Raw genomic sequence first — 25,546 nt, 5'->3', positions numbered from 1 at the left:
GCATGCATGCTCGGGGCTTGGTGGGTGAGATGGAGGAGATGGCCAATATGGCGCACAAGCCCAATGAAATGTAATACGAACAAGTACACAGAGACCAGCGACCCCCAGTGTCGCACACAGGCACTGCAGGCTGTGACAGATGGTCGTTGACTCTGCAAAGGGCGACGACCTGTGGCCAAAACGTGCTAAGACACCGTGTGTAGCCTACAAGTCAAAAGTCATCTACTGCAAGCTAAAGGCAGTGTCTTTTAAGTGAGAAAGTTTAATTGGAGAAAAGAAAAGAAGTCAAAAACTGATAAAGACCATTGCAACTTTATTATTCTTCCATAGGCACTGACATTCTGAGATTTTATCCCAGCATAGCCTACATCACAAGCTAATAGAACTGTACACATTTTACATCTATGTACAATCATTGTATTTACAATGCTAAAACAAGTTAAAATATTGACCACAGCTAAAACATCTAAATGATTTAAATTCAGGCATCATTGTTATTGAAAGACATAAGAGGGTCGGCCTATGCTTGCTTCCATACAACAACGTTTCCATAAACTAATCATCATGTCAATGTAACATAATATTCAATCACATGAATGTATCAACATTATACATACATATTACAACAGTGATATTTAACGTTAAAATGTGGTAGACCCACAACAGCATCATGACATGAAAGTAACCACGGTCAATCTAAGTCACATACTATAATACAGCAATGATGCTTCCTGACATCAGCTGACAAGCTTAATGACATTACAAACATATCAAGGCAGTAGTGCATGTCTGTGGCACTATTTGTAAAACCAGAGTCAGAATAAAATCGTTTTTCAAAACAGATCATATTGCAACAAACAAATAAAACACTTGTTTAATTGAGTGTTCTCGTGGATAGGATGTCCCTACTCATGTTCCATAACTCACTGGAGATAACATGCATAGGAGAAAAAAACCACAAACATTCACAACGGAATCTGTAAAACTGTTCCAAACATAAAATGTTCAACGATAAAAAATAATGCGAAAACGGATCATTTATTACACATGCACCATCTCTATTGAAGTAGGCACCATCACCTCATCGTGGATCCATTCAGAGGCACATCAGCACATCTCTCAGCACATAGGTCTAACCTATGTGTTTTGAAAATCAGCCAGTGTGAGTCTCTCCTATGTACTTCTGAAGGAAGGGCAGTGTGAGTCTCTCCTATGTATTCTGAAGAAAGGGAAGTGTGTGTGTGTGTGTGTGTGTGTGTGTGTGTGTGTGTGTGTGTGTGTGTGTGTAACCCTCGTAGCACACTGGCCTGAGTTGAGTAGCAGTGAGTCTTACAAGCTGGTCTCAATGACAGAGACAGCGACGGCTGCTGCTGCAGGAGCCTCTTCCTCTGCTGCCCCCTGTTGGCCCTGGTTACAGATCTCCTGGAGCAGAGGGGTGTTGGCCTCTTTCCACTCCTTGAATTTGTGTGATGTGAGGCCAGGGTCAGCTAGCACCTGGTCGATGGTCAGCAGGTCTGCCTCCTTAGCCTGGGTCAACAGAGAGGGAGTGTGTGAACAACATGTTTCAAGGGAACGAGAAATAAAATGCTTGATCAAAAATAAATGTTATACTGTCATCTCTGTAGTCATTGTGGAAAAAAAACCTGAAAAGAAAACGTAATTTCAAGGAAGAGGATGTACCTTTAGCGTGCTGTTCAGGGTCCTGATAAGGTGCAGTCTGTCGTTGACACTCTGGTTTTTGCATCGCCTTATGAAGGAGGCTCTGAAGTCCCGCTTGGTGGACGGTTTGCGGTCTCCTAGCGGGGAGAGGCTGGCCTGTTTCAGGTGGATGTACAGTCTTTCCATTTCATCAGAGCTGGCTTCTTGACTCCCTGCTAGAAAAGATACACAATTAACCTGAGAAACCTTCACATTTCTGCTTTGCACCTGACCTTTGGTGCAAAGCAATACTATAAGTTGAACTCAGCTTAGCATCATGATCTTATAGAATGACCAGAGGTAGCATGAATTAACTGACTAAAAAAGTAATTTGAATAACAGACATGAGATCTGTGTATTTCAGCCCCCAAAAAATGGCAGAAACAGGATAAGAAAGATATTTAACAATGTTCATCTGCCCTAGCCCAGGCCAGGATGTGCAAGCAGACACAAATCCTAGTTTCTATTTGTGCTGCCGAATACAGAAGCGGCCACATTATGCAAGCAGAAGCCACAGGAAGTGTTGTCTACTTGCACTTCTCTTCATTAAAAAGCCTCAAACGCCAAACTACTGCTTTCAGTTTCCTCGATGTAAAATATCATGTTAAAGACAGAGGAAAAGCATCCATTCATCCATCCATCCAGCCCAATGGTTGAACTGAATTTCTAACCCGCTTTGAACGACACACTCATTCATGCCTAAACCTGATGGTTGCCTGTAGCAAGTGGACACAATGTGTTCAACACTCCATGTTACATCTACCTCTCTGGAAAGCCAATAATACACAATTGTGGACAAAATATTGTGTTCTTTCAGCACTTTCTTACCATCTTCCTCCATCCCTGGCATAGCCACCAGAGTCTGACCCCCAGGAATGGGGTGCTCCTCGCTGGCTGCCGTTTCTGGGGAGTCCTGGGGGGGCGTGGCCTCCTGGTGGAGGTGTAGAGTCTCCTCCTCCTCCTCCTCCGCCCTCTCTTGTGGGGGCGGGCGGTGTGTGTGCACCTGCACCGAGCACACCACCGTCTCCCCGGCAACAGGGGAGGCCTGTGAGACCAGGTCCAACCAGGACTGCCGGTGCTTGGCCAGCGAGGAGGCGGAGCTCTGTGATGTCATGGTGCTGACAGGCGAGGAGAGGGAGCCATTGGCCTCGCTGGGGAGCGGGGAGGAGTAAGGCGGAGGGAGGGTGCCCTGGGAGACGGAGACATACCGAAGGTCAGAGAACCACAGTCCTGTTTCTAGAACAATGCCACTGATTGGCTGTTATAAGTGAAGAGTTGTCAAATGATAGAAGACCTCAGCGTCCACAATGTGAGTTGAGTCAGCATAACGTCTCCTCAACAAGGGCATTGATGTGACCTGTTGTTTAGGTCAACAGGCATTGAGCTCACCCTGTAGCTTAGGTTGGCATCATTTACTTGTGTAAGAACCCTCTCAGCTGCCCAGTGTCTACTGACCTGATGACCACTATCAGGTGGACCACCCACATCCACAGAGTCCTGGCTAAACTGCTCAGAGTATGGGGGAGGGGGCGCCTCCGTGGTCTCTGCCTCCTCGTGATCACTCTCCTCACTGTAACACTCTGGTCGGACACGGACACGCACATGCACACACACACACGCACACACACACACACACACACACACACATGCACATGCACATACGCACACACACACACACACACACACACATACACACACACACACAAACACACATTACATACTTCCCGATTTGTTCTTGACAGGCATTGATTAACTGTGAAATGGAGCATAGCTGATAAATCATTGTCTGGTTATGAGGTCTTACCAGCAGCAGCATTGTTGCTCTCTGTTGGTTCATATTGGATTGAAGCGAGTCCGAGCTTATTCAACCATCTGCAACAGACAGTCACATTCAACCTCTCTATGATGAAGAGAAACCTTGGAAAACATTATGTAGGGAGAGCTTCCATAGCAAATGCTTAGTGAGAAGACTGCTCAGAGTGAAAACATTTATGTGCCAACGAAGATTGAGGATTATGAGGACAGGTAGGTCACATTATGAGGAATATTTAAAACTTTGCTGGAGTTTAAACACTTGGTCGACGCAAATATCACAGATGTGTGTAACTGTCATTAGGACAGATGTTTGTGACGTTTGTGTTTCTATATGTAACTGTTGTACTGTATGTGTGTCCACAGTTTGGTCACTGTGTCTGTGTCTGTGCAGGTAAGTTGTACCCTGTACGACTGTACCCCCACCTCCCTAACACGTGACTCACATGTTCATGTCCTCGTTGCTCTCAGCCGCAAAGTAAAACATCATGACTTGTGGGTGACAGGCTTTGATGGCACTGCAGAGAGAGACAGAGAGAGACATCCACACAAACCATCATTGGAGTGAAAGCAGAGCAGTTGCTAAACATGGTCTACATACCTATTAAACCATTGAGTGAACAGCAAGCATTAAAGGTGCAATATGTCATTCAAACAAAAGTAAAGCGGGCTCCCCGCCACTTTTGGTTAACAGCTGAGGGATGGGGCTGGAGAGATGTAACAGAGCTATGGATCAATGGCTATAAATATACAGAGCGATGGATCAATGGCTATAAATTATTAATTTAAAGTAAAACATTTAAGTGAGTCACCCATCTCTTGTATTTGTATTTCTCACATTGTATAGCATACATGAGAAATACTGCAGCGAACTAGAAATGCGGTTTGGAAGTGAAACAAGTGGTTTGGAAATGCATTGTGGTTTTCTGAACTGAAGCTGACATCACCTCACACGTTGTTTCAATAAAAATCCCAGACCTTTACATTTTATATGGATACATTTTGAGAGGGAAATGGAAGCACCGCACAGATCCTTAAAAACTGTATGTACCAATTACAGATTTGCCCTTTAACAATGGCATGAGCACATGCACTAAAACCTCATAAAAAATGATTCTCATAGTGCACAGGAAGTTACAGATATTCACTAACACAATGACTTCCTGTCATTTTGACAGATGGTGGTCTTTTTTCAGTTCATGGTTGCGATTACCTACTGTATAGCTAAACACGGACAGTTCAAATCTATATCAATGATTACTGACTGTTTTCACACAAACATTTAGTGAGATAAAGACCAAGGTGACTTACTATTTTTTCTTGCACTCCATCGCTCTGTCGATCATGAAGTCTGTCAAGTTGATGTAACCCTCTGCTTTCTCGGCCTGAAAAGAAGACAATGGTCGTTATTTTTTGCCTTTTATTAACAGATTCTCTCTGATAAAGGGAATTCCCTTCCAAACTCTTGAAAACAACTAACAATCCCACACAATTTCATGAAACATATCACTTGTTTTCACTTTCAATCTTTCCAAATGTGTGTTTCGCGTGAAACATTGACTTCATTCCTCCATGCCTGTAAGTCATGCACATCTTACTTAGCAGAAGTTGACACATTGACACTGACACCTCCAGATACTGGTAACGCCAAGCCAGTCTGCCTCTGTTCCGGCAATGACACGGGCCACACTGAGAAGAACAGCTGTGGCAATGACAGGATGACTCAGACACTAGCATTACTCACCAGTTGAGTAGTGTACCAGTACAGGGACGTCTTCTTCAGGACAAACCAGTACTTTTTCCATTTGAAGCCCAGGAAGCCCTTGCCCTCCTTCTTCCTATAGAGCCAGCCCTGATGGTCTGGCTGGCCCAACTCTTTCACTGAGATTCTCCTTCTGCTCATTGTCACATTGCCTGGACAAACACACAACCACATTATGAATTTGGGATAGATACAGACATAGGTTCTCACACACACACACACACACACACACACACACACACACACACACGCACACACGCACACACACACGCACGCACACACACGCGCTCACGCACGCACACACACGCACACACTCACATTCACACTCACTCACACAGACAAGCATGCATCATTAAATGGTTCGATACAAAATGTTTGGTACGACTACCATCACTTAGCTCCGCTCTATTGCAAACTAACAACAAACCCACGAGGTGAGATCAAGATAAGCTGGAACAAGCCCTGTGACATTGAAATACACTAAGGTCAAACTAAATGCAAAAACAAGATTTTGTGAAAACTCCATTATGTTTCATAGACTCAGACAAACATCTGCAGATGATTAAATCATATTCACGCCTGCACCACATTATATAACCTATTTCAACCATGTTCAGCCTACCTGTTAGATGTAAATCATCCAACAAAAAAATATTCAAATTCTACGAGGGTTCGCACACACCAATCACACTATGCATCCATGCACACTGCACCCTGACACTGAACAGTGAGCTTAAAATACCAGAATCTCTAACTGAGCATTGTCTAAAGGCATCTTCAACACAAGCCCCCACAGACATTCATTGCCATGTCACTTCCCACACGCCCACATCAGGGGCCGAAATTACAGCTGAGAGCACAGCCGCAGGCAGCAGGCAGCAGGCAGAAGGCAGCAGAGCCAGCCCTGCGTGACAACAACTTACCTCCTCGACTTTTCTTCCTTGACTTCTGTCTCAGGGAAACCTTCGAAAACAGAAGAAGAACCAAGGTGAGGTCAGAAGGTTACCATAAGGTTCACTGGTCCAGGACTGCTCATAGGGCAGTGAGAGTAAATTGTCGCACACAACCACCTCAGCATACAGTAGTCTCTATCTGGTACATCCTGTTTCTCACTAGAAGTGTCACATGAATCTCTCTCGCTCACTCGCACTCTCTCGCTCTATCACAATTATCTCTCGCTCTCTCTCACTCTAAAACGCCCTCCTCCCTCCCTCCCTCTTACTCTCTCTCTCTCTGATAACAAAGAAATGTGTTATACAGACTTGACTTGTATACTACACAGACTTATATATACTTGATAGCAAACAAATAAATAAACAACTACTCACAGTGGAATCTCTGGTTATAAAAATCAAACAAACATTGTAAAAGGTTCACGAGATTGCAGAAGCAGAAGTAATGACACCACACGAGAAAGTCCTGGTCAAACAATTCATTAATGCTAGCTACAGGACGTGTCTGAACGTCAGAGCCAATGTAAAGGAGTCACAGAAAATAAAGACAATTTCAACCATTTGCCTCAGAAGTAGAGGTAACTCGAGATCAAACTCTACTTACAGGGTTGTAGTCATCAGCGGCCATAGAGGGAGCCAGAGATATAGGGAAGGCAGCCTGTTGGGAGGAAAACCAGTTCAGCCACAGACCTCAGAATAAACCATGTTTACTGTATACCTTATCGGAACGAATAGAATGTGTACAGTCATAACAGTCTGAGATATTGTATCATGTGCCTGAAATCATACCAAGTGTTGAAAAAGAAGAAGAAGAAGATAAAACAACACAAACATGCTGCTCTCAGCATATTAAAAGGAAGTGATGTCACAAATACCGTACGAAGGAAAATAATTGCTCCCTTTGTATTGTTCCTCTGTAACTTCTAATTCTACATTTCTAGGAAATCTTCTCCATGATTTCTGCCAAAACAAGTCCTGTATTTGAATAACTTGACAATGTTTGTGTCGTTGTGTAAGAAACCAATAAGAAACATTAAGTCCATAGTCAGTAGGTATCATCATGCCACACATGATGACTACGTGGTTAAAGGTTCCATTAGTATCATCTGACTCAGAGACAATTACATCAGATTATGGAGAAGTTGTTGTCCCTTTATAGCTGCGTGTCACCCACAGGTCCAGTTTCACAGGATTACTGTAAACCCTTTGGTTTCCAGCACATCACCCGAATACACTTCACCCCTGACCCAGAACCTAAAACTACTATCGTAGGCCTACTTCTATAGTTCAGTTCAACTGATTCCGAAAAGGTCAATGTTGTTGAAGAAAAGTGAATATGAATTTAATATGAGGATATGTCAAATCAAATCAAATTGTATTTGTCACGTACATCGCTTACAGATGTAATTGATATAGTGACATGCTTTGGAATCTTGCTCCTCAGTAAACAATACAATATAATAATAGTATAAAAAAAAATCAACCAAATGTTGACACTGCTGTCGACTGAGGAAACCCTGTTTCGTAGGCACAAGCATTATTGACCAACTTCCTCAGCTGGCTTGACTTCCTTAAAATGAAAGGTAGCACAATATTTGAGGTGATCGATGAAGCGCCTCTCTGGTAAAAGCTACATGAATGAACTGAGCTTTATCTCAAAATAATGCAAGCAACCAGTCAGTGAAAGACTTTTAAAAAAAAGAAAGAGGACCCCCCCGCCACTAATGTGAAAAATCCTGGAGGAAACACTGCTGTGCCCCACCCAAAATGTTTAGCACCAGCCGCCACTGGTGAAAGTACAGGGATGTGTTGAGATACTAAAGTTTTAAAGAAAAAAACCCACTCAAGATCTTCTCTCAAGCACCGGCACTCCCACTCCCAGTCCAACCATGTAGTACAACTAGGAAGGCAACATTGTAGACTACCCTCACCCTATGTGGGCAGTGGGCACACTACCATCTCTGCCAAGCTGACTGAACCTTTGTGGCACAGATGGTATTGTACTTCGCCTCATAACTACGGGGTCACTAGTTCAAACCCAACTCTGCCTGTATTCTCTATTGCAGAAGTGTAATGTACAACCATGAAACTGCACTACTAGTAACAAAAGAACAAAGAAAGTGCTGAGTCTGTACCTGTTCCTTTCAAACCAGGTTAGAGGGGTGTTCACTTCAGAGTCCTGCTTCAGTTAAATAGCCCCATCATACGCCAGGTCCTCAGTCACACTATGACTAGCCATTGACAGTAATAATCATTAGGCTGACTGGTATTCACTTCTCTCTCTGTGTTGCTCAACAACACACATGCTGCATCTCTCATGATCACACTGCTTCCGTTTGTCTTAGCTAAGCGATGACGGTGAGATGAGTGATACACTACTAACCACATCTGCACCCTAACAAAAGGTCTATACACTTCTGTCTATGGACCTCCAGTCCCCTAAACCACAAGTGAACTAACTGCACCAGTTTCTTTATCATTTGTTGATAAGAAAAAGTAGCTCTGGAGGTTCTGTGTGAGCCCCGGTGCGAAGATATTCATTCAAAAGCTACATTCTGGTTAACCCATTCAATAATAAACTGGTTAGGCCACTAATAATTATATATCATTTGTTGAGTCAAATGCTAAAAAAAAAAATGGCATAGGCCTATCAGATATCTCATAAAAACAAACGTGCAAATACAGCAAGATGTGTTTATGGCCAAGGCCAAGGGCCAAAATTACCATGCCAAAAACATCGCCACTTTGAAGGCACAACATGTATGGATTGGACTGCATGGAATGAAAATGGAAACGAAATTGACATGACATTTTAGGCCTGGGAGCAGAATTCTGAAGAACCAAACAAACTAAATTTGGAATAAAAAGATGTGCCTAATGCATTGAACTAATTGAAAAAAGACCTAAGCACAAACGCTACATACCGTACCTGCCACCAAGATGTCAAAACGCGTATTTTAGCGCGAATACAACGCCGAAAACCTGCGAATACCTTGGCCAACATCACGCTACTACATACGAATGGAATCCTCCAACAAACTTAGCACGGACCAAGAGCTGTCAATATAGAGCCACTTGGGAGTCTTCGAGACACTTCGAAGGCAAAACTAGTCTTATTTTGCGAACATAAGAATTCACTCAAATACTGTTGCATCTCATCCTAATTTCTTATGTCCCTCGCAGTTGCTACAGGTAACCACTAGATGGCCCTCTAGTCTAGCCTATCATATCATGTGTCCACTGGAGGAGTGTACTGGAGTAGAAACTGTTCCATAGATGGACCTGTTGAATTAGATTACATTGCCATTAAGACGTTGGACCATATATAAACTCAATGTACAATTCAACTATTCATCATTTGTGCAAACACAAGACTTTCCATCAGCATGCTGATACAGTATTTCAGTCTGCTGAAGCCATTATCAGGAACAATTTCACAATACCATTACGGAGGTGCCTCGGGAAAATGGGGAAAGAAAAAATGTGTCAGATCACAAGCAGAGGGTCCTCTAGGCCCACTTATGGCTCTCTGTGAGGAAATCGGACAGCAGGGAGCCTGCAGCACTGCTATCAACACTCCTCACTCTCTGCAGGAAGCTCGAGCTGGAGCCATAACATTGTCTGCATGCATGAAGGCACTAAGGCTGCAATGTTTGTGGATGGAAGCAGCTATCTGCTCATGAGATCGGATGTGGTGGGCTCTCTGTGTGCTAGGACAGCGGTGAACGAGGCACATTCCTGGAGCTACAGTGGAGAGGAAGGCTGTTATCATAATGGGGCTCCTCTCTCTCCCCCCTGACCTCAACCCTCACAGGGCTCATGACACATGACATACCCCGATGCACCCAAACAGTGGAAGGCCACATGCTTTCTTGCTCTTATCTCTCCCCCCCTCTCTCTCTCACACACACACACACACACACACACACACACACACACACACACACACACACACACACACACACACACACAGTAAACAGTTCCTTTTCTCTCTGTCTCTGTCTGTCTTTCTCACACACTCTCTCTCTCATCCATATCAATTAACCCCATTGTCATCCCCAGATTACAAACTGGGGCCTTTGGCTTTTCATATGGATCAGATCGATGGAATTGAAAGATTTACCCTCAACGTCGCCTCAGCGCCTCTATTGTCCTCATTCACCGTGGAACAAAAGTTGCATTGGGATGACTTAACGCTGAGCATGTTTTGGGTACATGAAAAGACACTGTAGGGGAAATGGGGGTGAGCTCTCCACCACTGATGTCAGAGCAGTAGCCTTCATGGGAATGTGGATTCGCCACACCATTGTGAGGCTAAATCTCCCATCATGTTCCATGCTGGGAATTGTCACGGCACTTAACTAATATCCCTCGGGCCCTTTTCTCCGGAGCGGGGGGGGGGGGGTTTCACTGGCCGACACAGAGTGGCCATTCTCTACTCCGGGGCTCACATGCTGGGCAGTGGGGAGAGGGTATCAGGTTCTACGCTGTTCAGTGTTGTGGGACTCAGAGGAGATTGGCACCGACCCCCGCCGCAAGAGAGACCCTGTTTATGGTAATTGCCCAGTTGCCTGGCATTGGCACTGGCACAACCCCCGCAGCTCGCTAACACACAGTGGACAAATTGAGTTAACTCTTCGAGTGCTGCGACGGGTCGTACACGACGGGCAAATCGGGAAATTTACGTAGGCTGCCCTCTTTTCACGTGCGGGCGCGTGCGCGCACACACACACACACACACACACACACACACACACACACACACGCGCACACACACACACACACACACACACACACACACACACACACACATACACACACACACACACACACACGACATAAGTCCTGTCCAACTATAAATACTCACAGGGAACAACCAAAACAATGTCACAGATGGCTGATATAGATTCAGCTATTTTTCCCCGTTTGACAGGTTTGACATTGAGGTCAAGGTTTCCCTTGTTTGCCACAATAATAAGTCTTTGAAACCATAAACCATGTGCGCTCGTGATTTGTTTTCTTGTCACCAGCGGCTCTGTGTGTCATACGCGTACCTGACCCCGCTGGATGTGTAATGCATGCTATGTCTGACAGAGGGATTGACATTAGCTCATGGCACTCTGGAATATGAGGGGAGGAGATGGAGGAGATGAGGGGGGGGGGAGTTCTCCCCAGAGGGTCTCTCCAAGTCTCACTGAATGTTCCGATTACCCCTCAGGTAATTCTATAGCCACATCTGTCATGGCCAATAAGTGCTGGATCAATTTCCACTAGCATCCATTTTAGGGACATAATGGAAGGTTATATCCTCCTGCTGATCGTTTCCTGTAGAATAGCCACTTCCCTGGATAGCTAGCAGCCAATATTGTTTCAACGGCACTGGAGGAGCTCAAGCAAGAAGGTGATGAAGAGGACTATGAGAAAGACATGGAGAGTGGTTAAGTTGTTTAGTGTGTGTGTATGTGTGTGTGTGTGTATGTGTGTGTGTGTATGCATGTGTTGGTTTCTCTCTGTGTGATATAATGGGATTGTCTTCCTTAGGCCCTTAGATTCTCCCACTGTTGACAGAAGAGCAAAGGTCAAGGCCAGAGGCATTCCTCACATAACACTGCTCTCTCGCACTCTCTCTCTCTCTCTCTCTCTCTCTCTCTCTCTCTCTCTCTCTCTCTCTCTCTCTCTCTCTCTCTCGCACTCTCTCTCGCACTCTCTCTCTCTCTCTCTCTTTATGACCACACACTGGTGGTTAAAGGGAGAGACAGGGCTCAACCACCTCAGTAATCCAACCTCTTCCTTTGGGAATGATTGGATCTCTAAAACCTCCCCTTTAATTGACAGAGATATGTATGCCACATCTGAAAATATGTTTGTATTCTCCCTAGAGGCCCGTCATCATCAGTCATCTGTCATCTATAAGTGTGTGTGTGTGTGTGTGTGTGTGTGTGTGTGTGTGTGTGTGTGTGCGTGTATCCACCAGGGCTTGAGGTGGGACTGTAAGCCACTAGAGCAGGAGTTTGTGTTAGTGGTCAGGCTACGCAACAGATATGTCCTTACCGCTTGAGAGAATGACCAGGAGCGAATATGTGGTTGGCTGTATCTGGGGAAAACAGAGGAGGAGAGGAGAGAGAGAGGAGGGGATACAATAGAGACAGTATTAGAGACTCAGCGCAGCAAGATAGACCAATGAAAAAGTCAAAAAGGGGTCACGTGTAACATTAACCGCCATCTAGCATTTACTGTACACAGACATGACAAGACTAGTCCAAACCATTATTTTGACCCCATGTAATCCACCTCAAATATACTCCAGACCCTACTACTCCCATTTTAGTTTGGGATGACAAATGTGGTGAGCTGGAAAAATCTCCCAACACATATTTAGTGCATCCTTAGCTCATACACAGGCACTCATTATGTTCACCTAGGCTCCATTTCAGTTAACTTTCATATGTAATTTCACTCAGACAAAACTGATCTTGTGGGTTGTTATGGGGTTGGCTTGTTTTCCCTCAGGGAGGCCACACATAGGCTACACATTAGCGCCCAATGCTCAAAATACATAGATTTACGTCACACACGACAGGCCTCGCCCTGCAATTTCAGGGTATGAAGTTATCTAAAGCTTGTTTTTCCTGCCTGTCGATTCCCCCCCCCCCCGCCCCGTCAATAAATCTAGATAATTCACAGCTCCCTCCCTCAACCTATGGGTTGCTGTCAGAGGCATAATGGTGAGATTTATTAGCAGTAGTTCGGCAGTTAACATCTCTGTGGACATGTCTGCCTCTGCTTTTTCAAAGAACGCCGCTTTATCATCGCCGTACAACAACAATGACGTGTTTTAATGTTATCCAGTAAAGTTCATGTAGGAACGTAAATGTGCCTGATCTTGCCCTTTTCACAGGCTACATTATGCATGTGTACGGAAAAAAAACGGATCAATTGGAGAGTCATACATATCATTGTCACGCACCTCCGCTGTGACCTGGAATGTGTTCACCTGTGAATGTGTACAGGATGCAGGATGTGTACCTTGCAGTGTTCATGCTCGTGTGTGGCCTGTGGCAGTTATGTGTCTGTATGTGATCACTCATCAAGAGTGTGGCAAACAGACAGAGATGAATGAATGATGAATGAATGAATGAATGAATGAATGAATGAATGGTCTTTATTTGTCATTGATATAGTACAGGTACCAAACAACGAAATTTGGGAGTGGGTTTCTAAAAAAATCATTTGTGTGTACTGTATGTGTGTGTGTGTGTGTGTGTGTGTGTGTGGGGGGGGGGGTGGTTTAGTCAGTAGAGTGTTAATGAGGGGGAGTCACACACCCCCAGCGGAGGAGGGCGGGGAGACTGTTTCCTCCGTCAGTGCCTCGTCGAGAGTAGGATGGAGCGACAGTAACAGTGTTGCATGAGGAGGTGGTGATGAGTCATAACACTGAAACGGTTTGTGCTCCGATTAAGATTCCTCCTTCAGGATGTTATTGAGGTGAGGTTTTTGGTATCGGACGCGATGGGTGGTGATGTCGTGAAAGATGACTAACCCTAACAAAAATGACGATAAGTCCTATCCATCTCAATGTTCTTCATTCGAGGAATGTTATGTTTGTGGTGCTCTACGCTATTTGTGATACTGTGGTTTTCGCCTGTCGTCTCCCAGCAGTGTCTGTTTGTCTGTCTGTTGTCTCGTCCTCTGACACCGTAATAGGATCACGGTTCATTTTCCACCGCATACTTTCACTGCTCGTAAAAATCAGGGTCAGCCCACCCACCCGACCTACCCTACCCTTTCCTGCTTGAAAGAAGATTCCACACTGATTGCTGGGCTGCTATTAGTGTGGGAAGAGACCAAACCCATTGAGATGTGTACTCTAGCCCTTTGAACTTTATCCCTCATACTCATACTTCACCCATAGGTGACTGGGAGTGGGTTGTTGGTGTGGTGATTAGGAGTGATGTGATATGATGAAGACCCACCTGTTGAGGAATCCACTGCTGGAGTGCCAGTCAGACACCTGTGATGGACACAGAGAACCATGTTAACACACCCACAGCCTAACACACCCATACCCTAACTAACACACCTTCAACACCGGCCCACTGATCTGATCTCTCTGGATCTTCTAGCCATGTGGCCCATCACACTGGTCTGTGTTAGCCCAGATAATTGAAAGGTAATTTTCATGTCATTGTACCTCAGGTCCCATTGAACAGTAGCTGTTCACTTGGCTTGTTATGAATTGCTTAACCATCATTACGAGCCAAAACATTTGGGAGTTTCCTAGATGTTTTTAAGCAGTTAGTTCTATACATGTTTTCTTTAATAGTAGGTTGTGTGGTAAAATTGCTGATTCCCCTCAAAGCAGAGCAAACGTTGAAAGAAAAAGCAGAGAATATCATTCAACACATCAACATTTTCTCCTGCTAAGAAAAAGGAAGAGGGGAAATCATTCAACACAGATCTTTCCCTTCTCACATCGACGGCATGCAAAGCTGCGGCTTTTGTTAGAAGTGAGTAAACACAGACGACGCTAAAGCAAAGAGCAGGTTGTAGTTTGTTGGACACCACAGAAACTCAGCACGTGCAGATTAGCATGACCGCAGGCTGCCATAGCTGGGCAGGCTAGGGCAGGGCAGAGGGAAGGAGAGGAGGACAGATTAAAAAAGGAGGCCTCACTTAACCAGTAAAATCATGCAGGGCAACACAGAGAAAAAAAAAGAGGGAGAAGGAGAAAGGGGGAAAGATTAATGAATTGTTGTTGATCGAAGGATTAATAACCATTATTTGGATGTACAAATGTGAGGGTAGGTTTTCTTTTCAAGCATTGAGGGTTTTTTTTTACAGCGCAATTGCAAACATTACTTAAGGAAATTACACAATGATGCCTGTGAGCAAAGTAGGTTAAAAGATATAAAATTGGTAAAAAGACAGAATATGTCAAGCAATACAATATGACAGCATAATGCAACATATGCTTAATTTCTACCCCTAATTTGAGATCCATCCAAGTTGGAAGAAGATAGTTACATAAGCATTGCCAGCTGAGAGAGACAGGAGGTAAAATGAGCCTGGCTATCCAGTTTCACCACATGTTTAAAACCCAGAAGAAGAGTTCAGTCTCAAAGGTCAAACCATATAAACCAATGTCTGGAACAGGCCTGCTTAAGAGGCCGGCCATTTATTCCCCTAAAGTGCTCCTTTTGACAGCTTCTATGGCTGAAAAGCTACTGAGGGTAGCAGTTTTTACACCTTATATTTGAATAGTGTGGAGGTTCCTGATATTCTTATCAAATGAGACACCACTTTCACAAGATCACCAACATATCAACATATTTTCTCCTAGTTAATATGAACAGATGAAGAAAAATGAAGACAATACAAATGAAAACTGAAATCAACTGCACCTTTAATAAAATACTATCGAAATCTTTACAAAAGGCAGATATTAGGTACAATTGTCTCTTTTACATATTTTTGGACATGTGGTTTTGGATAATACTGTCAGTCTAACTCTTGTGGCGCTAATCTATCCATAGCATCTAGGTTATTCGTGTTGATAACGGAAGGCCATGCTAACTGGCCAGTGACTCCAAAAACAGGTCTGTCTGTTCAGTACACAGTTCAAAAGGCTAATGGTTGACAAACCGCTGTGAGTAGGTCCTTTTAAGAAAAGTGATCACAGAGTAGCCTAACAAGGCAAGAGAGGGACAACACTGTAGACAGCAGAGTGCATAGCTTTGGACCCAGAGCAAACAGTAGCTGGTGACGTCGGAACCTCAAATCTGGTTCAGTGTTCCCCTACCAGCCGATGCAGCATCCATCTGTCACCTGCCCGGAATATACTTCTCATGTGCATAGCTTTTAAGAGGCAACCATTGGCAGTGTATGCTTCAACTGAATGGTAACAAGAGCATGATGGTGTTAAAAAACAAACAAAAAAACAAACTACAATTCAAAATAAGTACAGTTTAACACCTAGGGTGACTTATTTTTACTCTCTATCAATTCACTGTGGTAAATAATAACAGAAGATGCACACCATTAGAAATAAAAAAGCAAAATTCCAAAACACTTTGGCAAGTTAAAAATAAATCAAACAATTGAGCGGGGAGGATCTCGCTGATAACATGATGATATAACTTAAGAATATACAAAAGAGTCCACGAAAGGTATACTTGGCCAATATGTCCTAAACCTGAATCATTCCCTTTGTCCTCGCATAGACAGAGACACATTTCCTCATTGCCTCTACCCTCTACCTCCCAACACAACGTTAAACACGTTCTCATGCAGGTCCTGGTGTACAGTAGCAGCCAGCTCAATGAGTACTCCTATCTTTGTATTCCTATGTTTATCTGAACATTTCCAGAGAAACTGTGGGGGTTGATGGGATTGGTAGTTGGTGGGGACTGGGGGGGGGGGGCGGGTTAGGGAGGTGATGTGACGCAGTGAGGAGGTGGTGGAGGAGTAGTAGTAGTAGTAGTAGTAGTAGTAGCCACGTGGGGTAGGTAGGGGAGAGAGGGAGCGTGAGGAGGAGAGGAGGAGGAGGAGGAGAGCCCACTGCAAACAGCCCCGACAAAAAAAAAAAGGCACTGAGGAAGACAACAGACAGGAACAGGAAGCCCCGGACAGGAAGCGCATCATCAGTGAGTCAATAGCTTAAGCCGCGTGATCCAACTGACCAGTAGCGAGGGCTCTGCCGGTGGGCGTTTGGAAGCAGGAGCTACGGGGCTCTTTTTGATTGGCTCCTCCTGGTGGTAGGGGATGGTGGCGCTGTTGTGCAGGTCGGCGTTGCCAAAGTAGCGGCTGCCCCGGATGCGGTCCACGCCCCGGACCAGGTGGCGTTCCCCCGCCGGCCTGTAGGGCGGCGCCACAGACGGGACCTCCTCGGCGATGGTGGGGATCCGCTCGTTGCTAAGGTACCTGTACAGGAGATCCTCGCCTGGAGGGTGGGAGAGCAGAGGGACATTTAGATCCTAAATTTGAGACCTCATGCGTTTAATGATGTCACTCACAATGCGCATGCAATTGAGAGTGGGTCAATTTAGGACACCCTTACAATGAAACAAATCTAGAATTAACCATAAGCATTGGCACGCAACAAGCCAATGATTCTACACTTGTTATCTATTGCAATGTATGGGTTGGCAATGGAACGACACATTATTACACAGGAATCTTGGCCAATTCATTTCATTTCATTTCCCTCGCAGTGTAATTGGGCCACCAGCAGTGAGAGATTGTGAGATAAATCTAGGGGGATAGGGGGCGGCTGTGGCGCAGGAGGTAGAGCCGCCGCCTAATGATCACTGGTTGGCAGATCGGCGGTTCAAGCCCCAGCTGGCCACATGTCGAAGTGTCCTTGGGCAAGGCACTGAACCCCAAATTGCTCCCAGTGAGCGGGCCGGCGCCTTGCATGGTAGCATGCCGCCATTGGTGTGTGAATGTGTGTGTGAATGGGTGAATTAGAGGCTGCTGTAAAGCGCTTTGGATAAAGGCGCTATATAAGTGCAGTCCATTTACCATCTGTGCGTAAACACTGAATAGTGAAAATAAAGGGTTCACATACATACATAATGTAGGCCTATAGCAACACCGGGTCACTGCTCGAGCACAGAGATAAAGTCTACCATGTGTTCTTAGCGGTTTGTGGTTGAACGTGTGAATTGGATAATCTGATTGTGGTCAACTCAATTTCTGGTGGTTAAATTGTTGCTCTGTGGTCTCAGGAGACGGGTGGTGTGTGGGTATGTGTGTGTGTGTTAGAGTGTGTGTATGCGGTACTGTACCTTTCCGGCCTTGTGGCCAGGGCCTGGAGTAGGGATCTGTCATTCCGAGACAGGTGTCCACCGGCATGGAGAGGGGGCGGGGCTTACCTACAGAGAGAGAGCAGGATTAAAAAGGTTTGACTTCTAATGCTTTCGTACGGCATCAAGTGGAGGTCAATCCATCAACATTCATAACCCCGAAAAGAGCTCTCAACATGTCATTGTCTCACATAAAGTGAACCTAAGGTGACTGTTTGAACTGGTACTTACTACGGGAGGGGTTGCGCTCTCTCATCCTGGGCTGGACCACGTTGGCCTCGATGGGGTAGATCACGCCCATCTTGTCGTAGTCGCTGACGGTAAAGCGTCGCCGACCCTCCAGGTCCAGGAAGGAGTTGGGCGACTCTGAACCCTTTGGTCTTTTACTGATGCTGTAGGAGCTGGTCGTCTTCCCCTCTCTGCAGAGAACATATTGATATTCATCGATGTCAGTGTCATATGTTCATATAGAACACAACATATTGATATTCATCGATGTCAGTGTCATATGTTCATATAGAACACAACATATTGATATTCATCGATGTCAGTGTCATATGTTCATGTAGAAGAGAACACGAGAAGAGAGATGAAAATAACACAAACATGTGTTTCCTCTGTTGTCCATAACAATAAACAGCAACGTGTTTGAATTTGAGCCACTATCTGGCAAACCTAATGAATGCCGCGACAGCCTTCTCTCTCTCTCTCTCCTCTCACCGCCTCCATCATAGCAGAGTGAGGAAGAGAGAACAACGAGGCAGATGAAACAAGGCGGTTGCATAACGTCCGCGGTGGCACGAGCTAGCGAGCGGGAGGGAGGGAGGGAGGGAGGGAGGGAGGGAGGGAGGGAGGGAGGGAGGAGGGAGGGAGGAGGGAGGGAGGGAGGGAGGAGGGAGGGAGGAGGCCGGCGGAACAGAATGTGCTGCTGCTGTGGGGGTTTTTACAGGCTGAGGGGAGAGTCATCAGAGGGGGAGGCCCAAACACACTCATTATCCCAGACCTCAAAGCCAGGGGCTGCTGGGGGATGTGGTGGCGGGGGGGCCGTCTGTGGGCGCACAACGAGGCTCGCACGTTGCAAGGTCCACGACGGGAGTGGGTAGGTAGAACTTGTCCCTAACATCTCACGCAGGAGCCCTTTTCCAATAGTATTGAAATGCATCTTCTCTTCCTTGAAGTAATCTGTCGTGACATGACTTGCGAAAGCTAACTCAATGAAAAGCTGGCTTTGACCAATCCAATCACAATTAGATCAGTGATTACTTCAAGTAAACGAGGGAGGAAGGAAGGGCCGATTTACGCCAATTGGAACAGGGCTCAAGATCTGATATTTGAGGTTAGGATTGAGGGTTGTGGTAATCTGATCCTAGATCTGTGGTCATCATAACATGAGAGTTTATGGAAGTGTGTGTGGGGGGGGGGGACACAGACTAGTTACTCACCGTGGGGTGTAGGGTATGGAGGGGGGAGGGGGGATGTACAGGTCCAAGATGGCCGGTTTCTCCTTCTTGGTGGACCCGTCCATTGAGCTGCCTGGAGACTGAGTTTTGGTCATGGAAGGTGTGCTCTGAAAGAAAAGAAAAATACACAACACAATCAGTTATTGAGTCATTGATAAATGAGTCATTCCATATTCCACATTCTGATGGTGGGCAAGCATCCAAGCATACAGTACATCACAAAAATGTATGGTTACCTCAAGAACCCCCCCCCCCCCCCCCCCGCGCCCCCTTATGGAAAGACACATGCCTGGGTCTCTTTAAATCTATACCTCCCTATTGGAGGAATGGTCAGAGTTTAAGAGGAATCTAAAATAACTCCAGCAACATACATATAAGTCATACTCATAAACCACAGCTATGGGTGCAGTTTAAAAATACTACTACTTAGTGTATTATCCATTTTCCACCCTGGATCAGACCAAAAAAACAAAATCCTATCACTTCTAAACACTCATACTCCCCCTATAGCCATCTTTGTTGTCCTGGAGAACTTCCTATCGCACACAGAGACGGGGGATCGTTTGGATTCTCGACACCTTGTTCAAACAAGGTGGCGGACAGGTCCAGAAGAGTCTGTTTTTGTTATGAAAGGCCCTTTGTTTGGTGAGGTCTACTCTGATCTGATATCGTCTGATCTGATCTTCCCAGGGTGTCGACGGCTGCCTCTGGAGAGGTAAGATGGGACGATGCCAGAGTTTAGGTTACAACAGCCTATTGTTCCCTAGTGTATACCCAGTCAAGGGCTCAGGTGCTAGGGCTGTGCCTAAGAGCTAAGCCAGGTCTAATTTGTCCGCATAGGAGAGAACGCCGAATTGGATTACCGTTATATAACTTTATTAACATGGGATTTGTCTGAACCCCTTTGAGACTTTAATTTTGTTCTCCTTTGAACAGAAATCATTGGGGTTTTGACCTTCTTGGGTGTGCCCAGCCTAATACAAACCCTTCGTGAGACTATTGTGAGATCATTGTTTTATACGTCGAGAACGAACCAAAGTCAAAGTCAATGCTCGGACCCCTAGGAATTCCCAGCCTACGGAATTTACTGTATACTTCACTGAGCATACCTCTGCAATCATAACGCCTTGTTAACACCGATGCAATCCACTTTTAGAGCAGAGATTGGCACCTTCCCTTCAAGGAGATCCTGTGTCTGTGGACTCAGAGGGCCACTGGCTGCCAGCGCCATCCACTAAGCCTGAGTGACTTCATCATACGTGTTGTTGTTTTGTTCTGGCTGCCATGACTGAACCAAGAACAGTTCTGCATTGTCCTCCCTGCCACAGCCCCGTCTGGGTGGTTTCTATACATGCCGTTACACGCCTGCCACACTCCATCCAACCCCACTCCCTCTGAATCTATATTTGACAGTAGGTCGGCAATACGAAACAATAGCAACAATAACGCTGCCTTAGTTAAGTGTTGGAACATTGACGGTGGAAGATGAAGGGGTTTAGTGGGGTGGTATGCACCTGTGACATGGGAGGCTTCCAGCGCATGTTCTTGAGGGGGGCGGGGGTGAAGCCCGTGGAGCCAGTGGGCCTCTTCTTCAGGAGCAGCACCACGCCTTTGGGGTCCTCCCTCAGCTTGCCCACCAGGTACTTCAGCTGCCAGCCCACCTGGAACAACACATAGCAGCACAGAGAGGAGGGGGGGGGGGTCTCAGTCTGTGTGGTATATCATTGAACCATTGCAACTGTGAGGTCATCAGAAAGCGACAACAGGAAGTTAAAGAGTAGAGTGAGCCGGAGGAATCCTACAGTGGTTGTAGAAATACAGCAGAATATGTCAAGGGTTCGATTTTAAGGGACTCGCTTAAAGACAAGCACGTAACAGATTTTGTGAACACAAATCTCCCCTTCAGGAAACAAAGTCATTCGGTTACTAAATGGGCTTGGGCATACCAGTGGATTTGGTGACGGGAGGTACAGATGTTACAGGTGTTAAGTACTGGTGTTAGAACAGGTGTCAGAGGAAACAGGTGCTCACTCACCACTGTCTGCTGGTTGACCTGGATCACTTCATCACCCGCGTGGATCTTATGCGTCAAGTCGGCTGGAGACTGAAAACAAGGCAGCGAAAGGAGATAGAGAGAGAGCAAAGGAAGAAAAGGGTTAAAACACAAACCTCTGGCTTGACAGAACACCATCTTTATTAGCTCCGAGATCATTCCTCCTTTATCGGTGTATGATTTGTTGTCGTCGTCACAGGTGTTAAACAACAGACCTGCTTAATGAACCGCAGAAAAAATATATACATTTTACACAATTCTGACAAAACACAAACACCCTCTTTATGAATAGGCAGTCACATTATGTACCAGTGTCAAATGAATTAATGATTCATAATTAATGATGAACAAGGGCTTGATTCACTGTTAACGCCTGGAGGCGTGAGAATCAGACTGCGCTAACTCTGCTCCCATGTTAGTCACACTGCTTCACTGAGGGGGGGGGGTCTGGTTTATTGGCAGTTGGAAGTTTATTATCGTCGTCAATGGATGACGAAGGTGGGAACGACAACTATATTATTGATGCTAATATTCACCACCTAAACCCTTTTCTTCTCCCTGTGCTGGTATCCTAGCCACACCCTCAGAAACGGAGGAAGAGGGGGATGAGGAAGGATGGGTGGGTTTGGAGATGGAAGAAATACTGCTCAAAGGCCACCGTTAGCGGTCCCTCCTCCCCCTCAGAGCATGGCACAAACCTACTAGTGTTGGTGCATCCTGCATAACATTAGAGTTGCTATACCAACAGGATGGATATAGAAAAATGAGAAGCTCTGTGATCTGTGATCGCTTTGCTCAGAGGTGTTTTTCCTCATCTCCTAATGGATAATTCCATTCCTGGACTGAAAATAGGGGAATGGTAGTTCAGTGACATCTACTCCATTGTCCCTCTGTGGTTGCCATACTTACATGTTCTGTGGTGCCCGTGATGACATGAAGACCATCGTAAGTAGATTTGATGTACATACCCTGAAAAAATACAACAAACCGGGAATTCACATTGGAGGGCAAAAATAAGTTCAGTGAACATGAGAAAATCGAGATAACGTGTAATTATTATGTTTGAGTCATTCTGTAAGCATTCCTAACCTTTGAACTTGTGAGACAGAGCAAGCTAGGAACAAAGTATTTGTTTGAGGTTAGAATAGGGGGGGGGGGGGAAAGCTCCCTAGCATTCCTCACCAGTCCCTCCCCAGGCTTGATGTTGGTGAGCTGGACTTCATCCAAGCACGCTGATTGGCTCATCAAAGGGTCAGAGGTGGTTCTCACGGTCTGGTCACAGATGCTGTTCAGGACCTTGGACTGCAACGTCAAAAGGAGGGCAGCCGTTTCAGTTACTCAGAAAAGCCAAACAAACGAAAGAATGAAAACAAAACAATCATCTCGTGAACCCTCTCGCCTCGTTCATCGGGATTCTGGGTCCTTTCCTTTAGCGATGGCTATGATTACTCAGTAACCACCAACAATTGAATGTCCCGTCATGAGACTGCTTGATAGTCTATCTAACGCCTGTCACAGAACAAGTGTTAGTTCCCTGACTGTGTGTCAGGCGGCGGGAGATGGTTGGGCAGCGCTTGATGAGTGTGTCACTCTGGTGTAATTATCACACCCCCAGGGAAGAGGAGGGGGTGAGGGGGGATGGCGGGGGGCGAGGTGAGGGGTTCATTACAGTGCTATTAACTGGTTCACCAGGTTCAAAACACCAGTACTGAGAACAGGAGGGAGAGGCACCCCCATATCCCTGTTGTCCCCCCCCTCCTCCCCCACTTCCCTCACCAGATCATTAAGGACAATCTCAACACTTTGTCATCATTAGTGGGGGGCATTTTTCTGGTGACGTTTGCAGAAGAAAGAGCCTTTTCTTCTCAGGCGAGTAACAAGCCTCAAGCCTCATAGACACGTTAAACCAACCTTATTTGGGAGCTCATTTAGTTTTCTGCTGACTCGTCAGTACATAAACAATCCCCTTGGACAGGAATACAAGAACGAGGCAAACAAGGAAGGGATCACTAAGGTACAGCTGTAGTGGTGCTCTTCAAGAATAGAACAGATTTAGGCTTTACATATGGGGGGGGGGAGGGGGGGGGGAGAGACACAGAGACAGACAGAGAAGGAGAGAATAAAGGAGAGAGAGGGGCCCATCTATTGTGGAGGGCTGCAGCTGGGTTCACTGAGGGTGTCTGCGAAGGAGGAAGTCCAGTGTCAGCTCTAGCAGTCTGGAGAGTGTCAGCGACAGGAAACGCTGATTGATGGCGAGGAGGGGGCGTATCAGAGACGCCTCTTCCACCGGAGGGGCTACACTCCTGTCTGCGGCACTAACTAACAGAGACGGCGCTGAAAGCATGTCACATGACCTCCGTGTAAAAGATAGCCCACAGCCAAACCTTCAAACAGATCTCTCCAGCGCTCCTATAGGAAGTCATTCCGCAGTTTACATGAGAAGGGGGAAAAAAGAGAGAGCGATAATAGAGAGAGAGGAGGAGGAGATATGCAGTACTTACCACTTCCAGTATCTTTTCCTCCATCTCGTAAACAGTGAAGTCCTGTAACGAGAGAAGAGACTGATGTTAGATATGCTGCTTCCTCACCAGGCAGGAAGAGGTTCACTTACCACAGGACAAGTAAATAAAAACAAAGTATAGAGGTAGGGTAAGTATGATGTCGTCAGAGACCCAGATATAGGACTGAGGGTGATGGAGGAGAGCCACAAATAAACAGCTTTTACATTCAAATTGCATATCTATGTAAACTCACAGGACAACATAATTGTAGAATGTAGTGTGGGGTTACAGTAAACTACCGGGGAGTGTACAGAGAAGCGCCGTGCACGTAGAGACGCAACCTTGAGTCGAGGGCACAAGGTGGTGGCCGTCGTTTTAGGAACTACCTATTTCAAGCTCGACCAAAGAAATCCTCATCCAAATGACAGCATTTGTATTTAATAGATAGGAATGGAACAGTGAGACATCTGAAGAACCTAACACTGAACACTTGGGTTTCCATGCATTTGAGAGAGAAGCGGGTTACCCCCCTGTAGACACAGGCAAGACCCAGTAGCAGGGGTGACTTGCTCCGAGGGAACAGACAGGCCAGGGACATCCTACTACAGTCACTGCAGTGTCAACTAAGAGCAGCCCTGCTACCCTGGCCCTCTCCCAGGGTCCCCCAGCCATCTCAGACTGCACCTGGGCCTGACTGGGCTCACAGCTGAGGGAACAGCCTCATCTCACAGCTGGAGGACTGGGGGGGGGGGGGGTCCCATCGTTGGTGAATGGGCCCCTAGTTGGGGGGTGGTCAGAGGATGCCACTGTTGGGTGTGTTTTTTTTGTGTGTTTCCCTATGATTCCTACTCCACTATAAACAACATATATATATTTTTGATTTCATCTAGATAATGTTTCCCTATGATTCCTACTACACTATAAACAACATACCGGTATGTGGATATATTTTGATTACATCCAGATAATGTAATGTAATTGAATTTAGAAGGAATTATTCTATTACTTTTGTACCCTATTCGTACTGTTCATATAGCCTGTTTTTCCATTTATTTCTTAATTAAAAAGAGCAGGAACTACATGGATTAAATGTATTTTGTACTTATTATGCCATGTACTGTAGATCAAATGAAAAAGGGGAACAAACTACCTTAGACTTGGTACCTTTAATTGAGCACTGAGCAGAACAACAGAATAAAGGACAACAACATGCCATCACCATGAACCTTTGTGTCAAACTCTCATTTTTCCTCTATGTCACAAGGACTGAGAGAGAAGGGGAAGGTAAGAGGATGACCACAAACACACAGTTATGACCAGGAGCTGATACAGTACATGTGTTTGTGTAGAGGGTGATGTATAATGGAATGTGTGAAGAATGATGTCATGTTTTCAGACACTATACTCTGAGATGACCTACAGGCCACTTTGTTCAACACACCTTCATGTTTAGCCAACAATGTAACTTGACCCAACAATACCCAAGGGATATTCAGGAACCCA

At 45.6% G+C, this 25,546-nt stretch overlaps 1 protein-coding gene across 1 annotated transcript in view; it reads right to left on the bottom strand.

The window, feature by feature from the left end:
* Positions 1–1,329: 1,329 nt before the first annotated feature.
* Positions 1,330–25,546, bottom strand: part of LOC308150337 (connector enhancer of kinase suppressor of ras 3-like) — a gene marked incomplete at both ends in the record, with an annotated part of 51,124 nt that continues 26,907 nt past the window's right edge. Inside the window, 21 exons of the mRNA XM_080523181.1 lie at positions 1,330–1,527; positions 1,681–1,874; positions 2,527–2,887; positions 3,154–3,278; positions 3,503–3,570; positions 3,957–4,028; positions 4,822–4,895; positions 5,255–5,424; positions 6,196–6,235; positions 6,830–6,883; positions 12,277–12,319; positions 14,199–14,236; positions 16,905–17,164; positions 18,012–18,098; positions 18,261–18,448; positions 19,472–19,596; positions 21,004–21,150; positions 21,525–21,593; positions 22,452–22,511; positions 22,725–22,844; positions 24,044–24,085. Of these exons, the coding sequence (XP_080379307.1) occupies positions 1,330–1,527; positions 1,681–1,874; positions 2,527–2,887; positions 3,154–3,278; positions 3,503–3,570; positions 3,957–4,028; positions 4,822–4,895; positions 5,255–5,424; positions 6,196–6,235; positions 6,830–6,883; positions 12,277–12,319; positions 14,199–14,236; positions 16,905–17,164; positions 18,012–18,098; positions 18,261–18,448; positions 19,472–19,596; positions 21,004–21,150; positions 21,525–21,593; positions 22,452–22,511; positions 22,725–22,844; positions 24,044–24,085 (2,535 nt within the window). The remainder of the gene's footprint in view (positions 1,528–1,680; positions 1,875–2,526; positions 2,888–3,153; positions 3,279–3,502; positions 3,571–3,956; positions 4,029–4,821; positions 4,896–5,254; positions 5,425–6,195; positions 6,236–6,829; positions 6,884–12,276; positions 12,320–14,198; positions 14,237–16,904; positions 17,165–18,011; positions 18,099–18,260; positions 18,449–19,471; positions 19,597–21,003; positions 21,151–21,524; positions 21,594–22,451; positions 22,512–22,724; positions 22,845–24,043; positions 24,086–25,546) is intronic.

Source organism: Nansenia antarctica (genome assembly GCF_963989245.1).
Source record: "Nansenia antarctica genome assembly, chromosome: 1".
Lineage (NCBI taxonomy): Eukaryota > Metazoa > Chordata > Actinopteri > Argentiniformes > Microstomatidae > Nansenia > Nansenia antarctica.
Note: the sequence above shows the minus strand (reverse complement) of the source record. Positions and strands in the feature narration are given on the sequence as shown.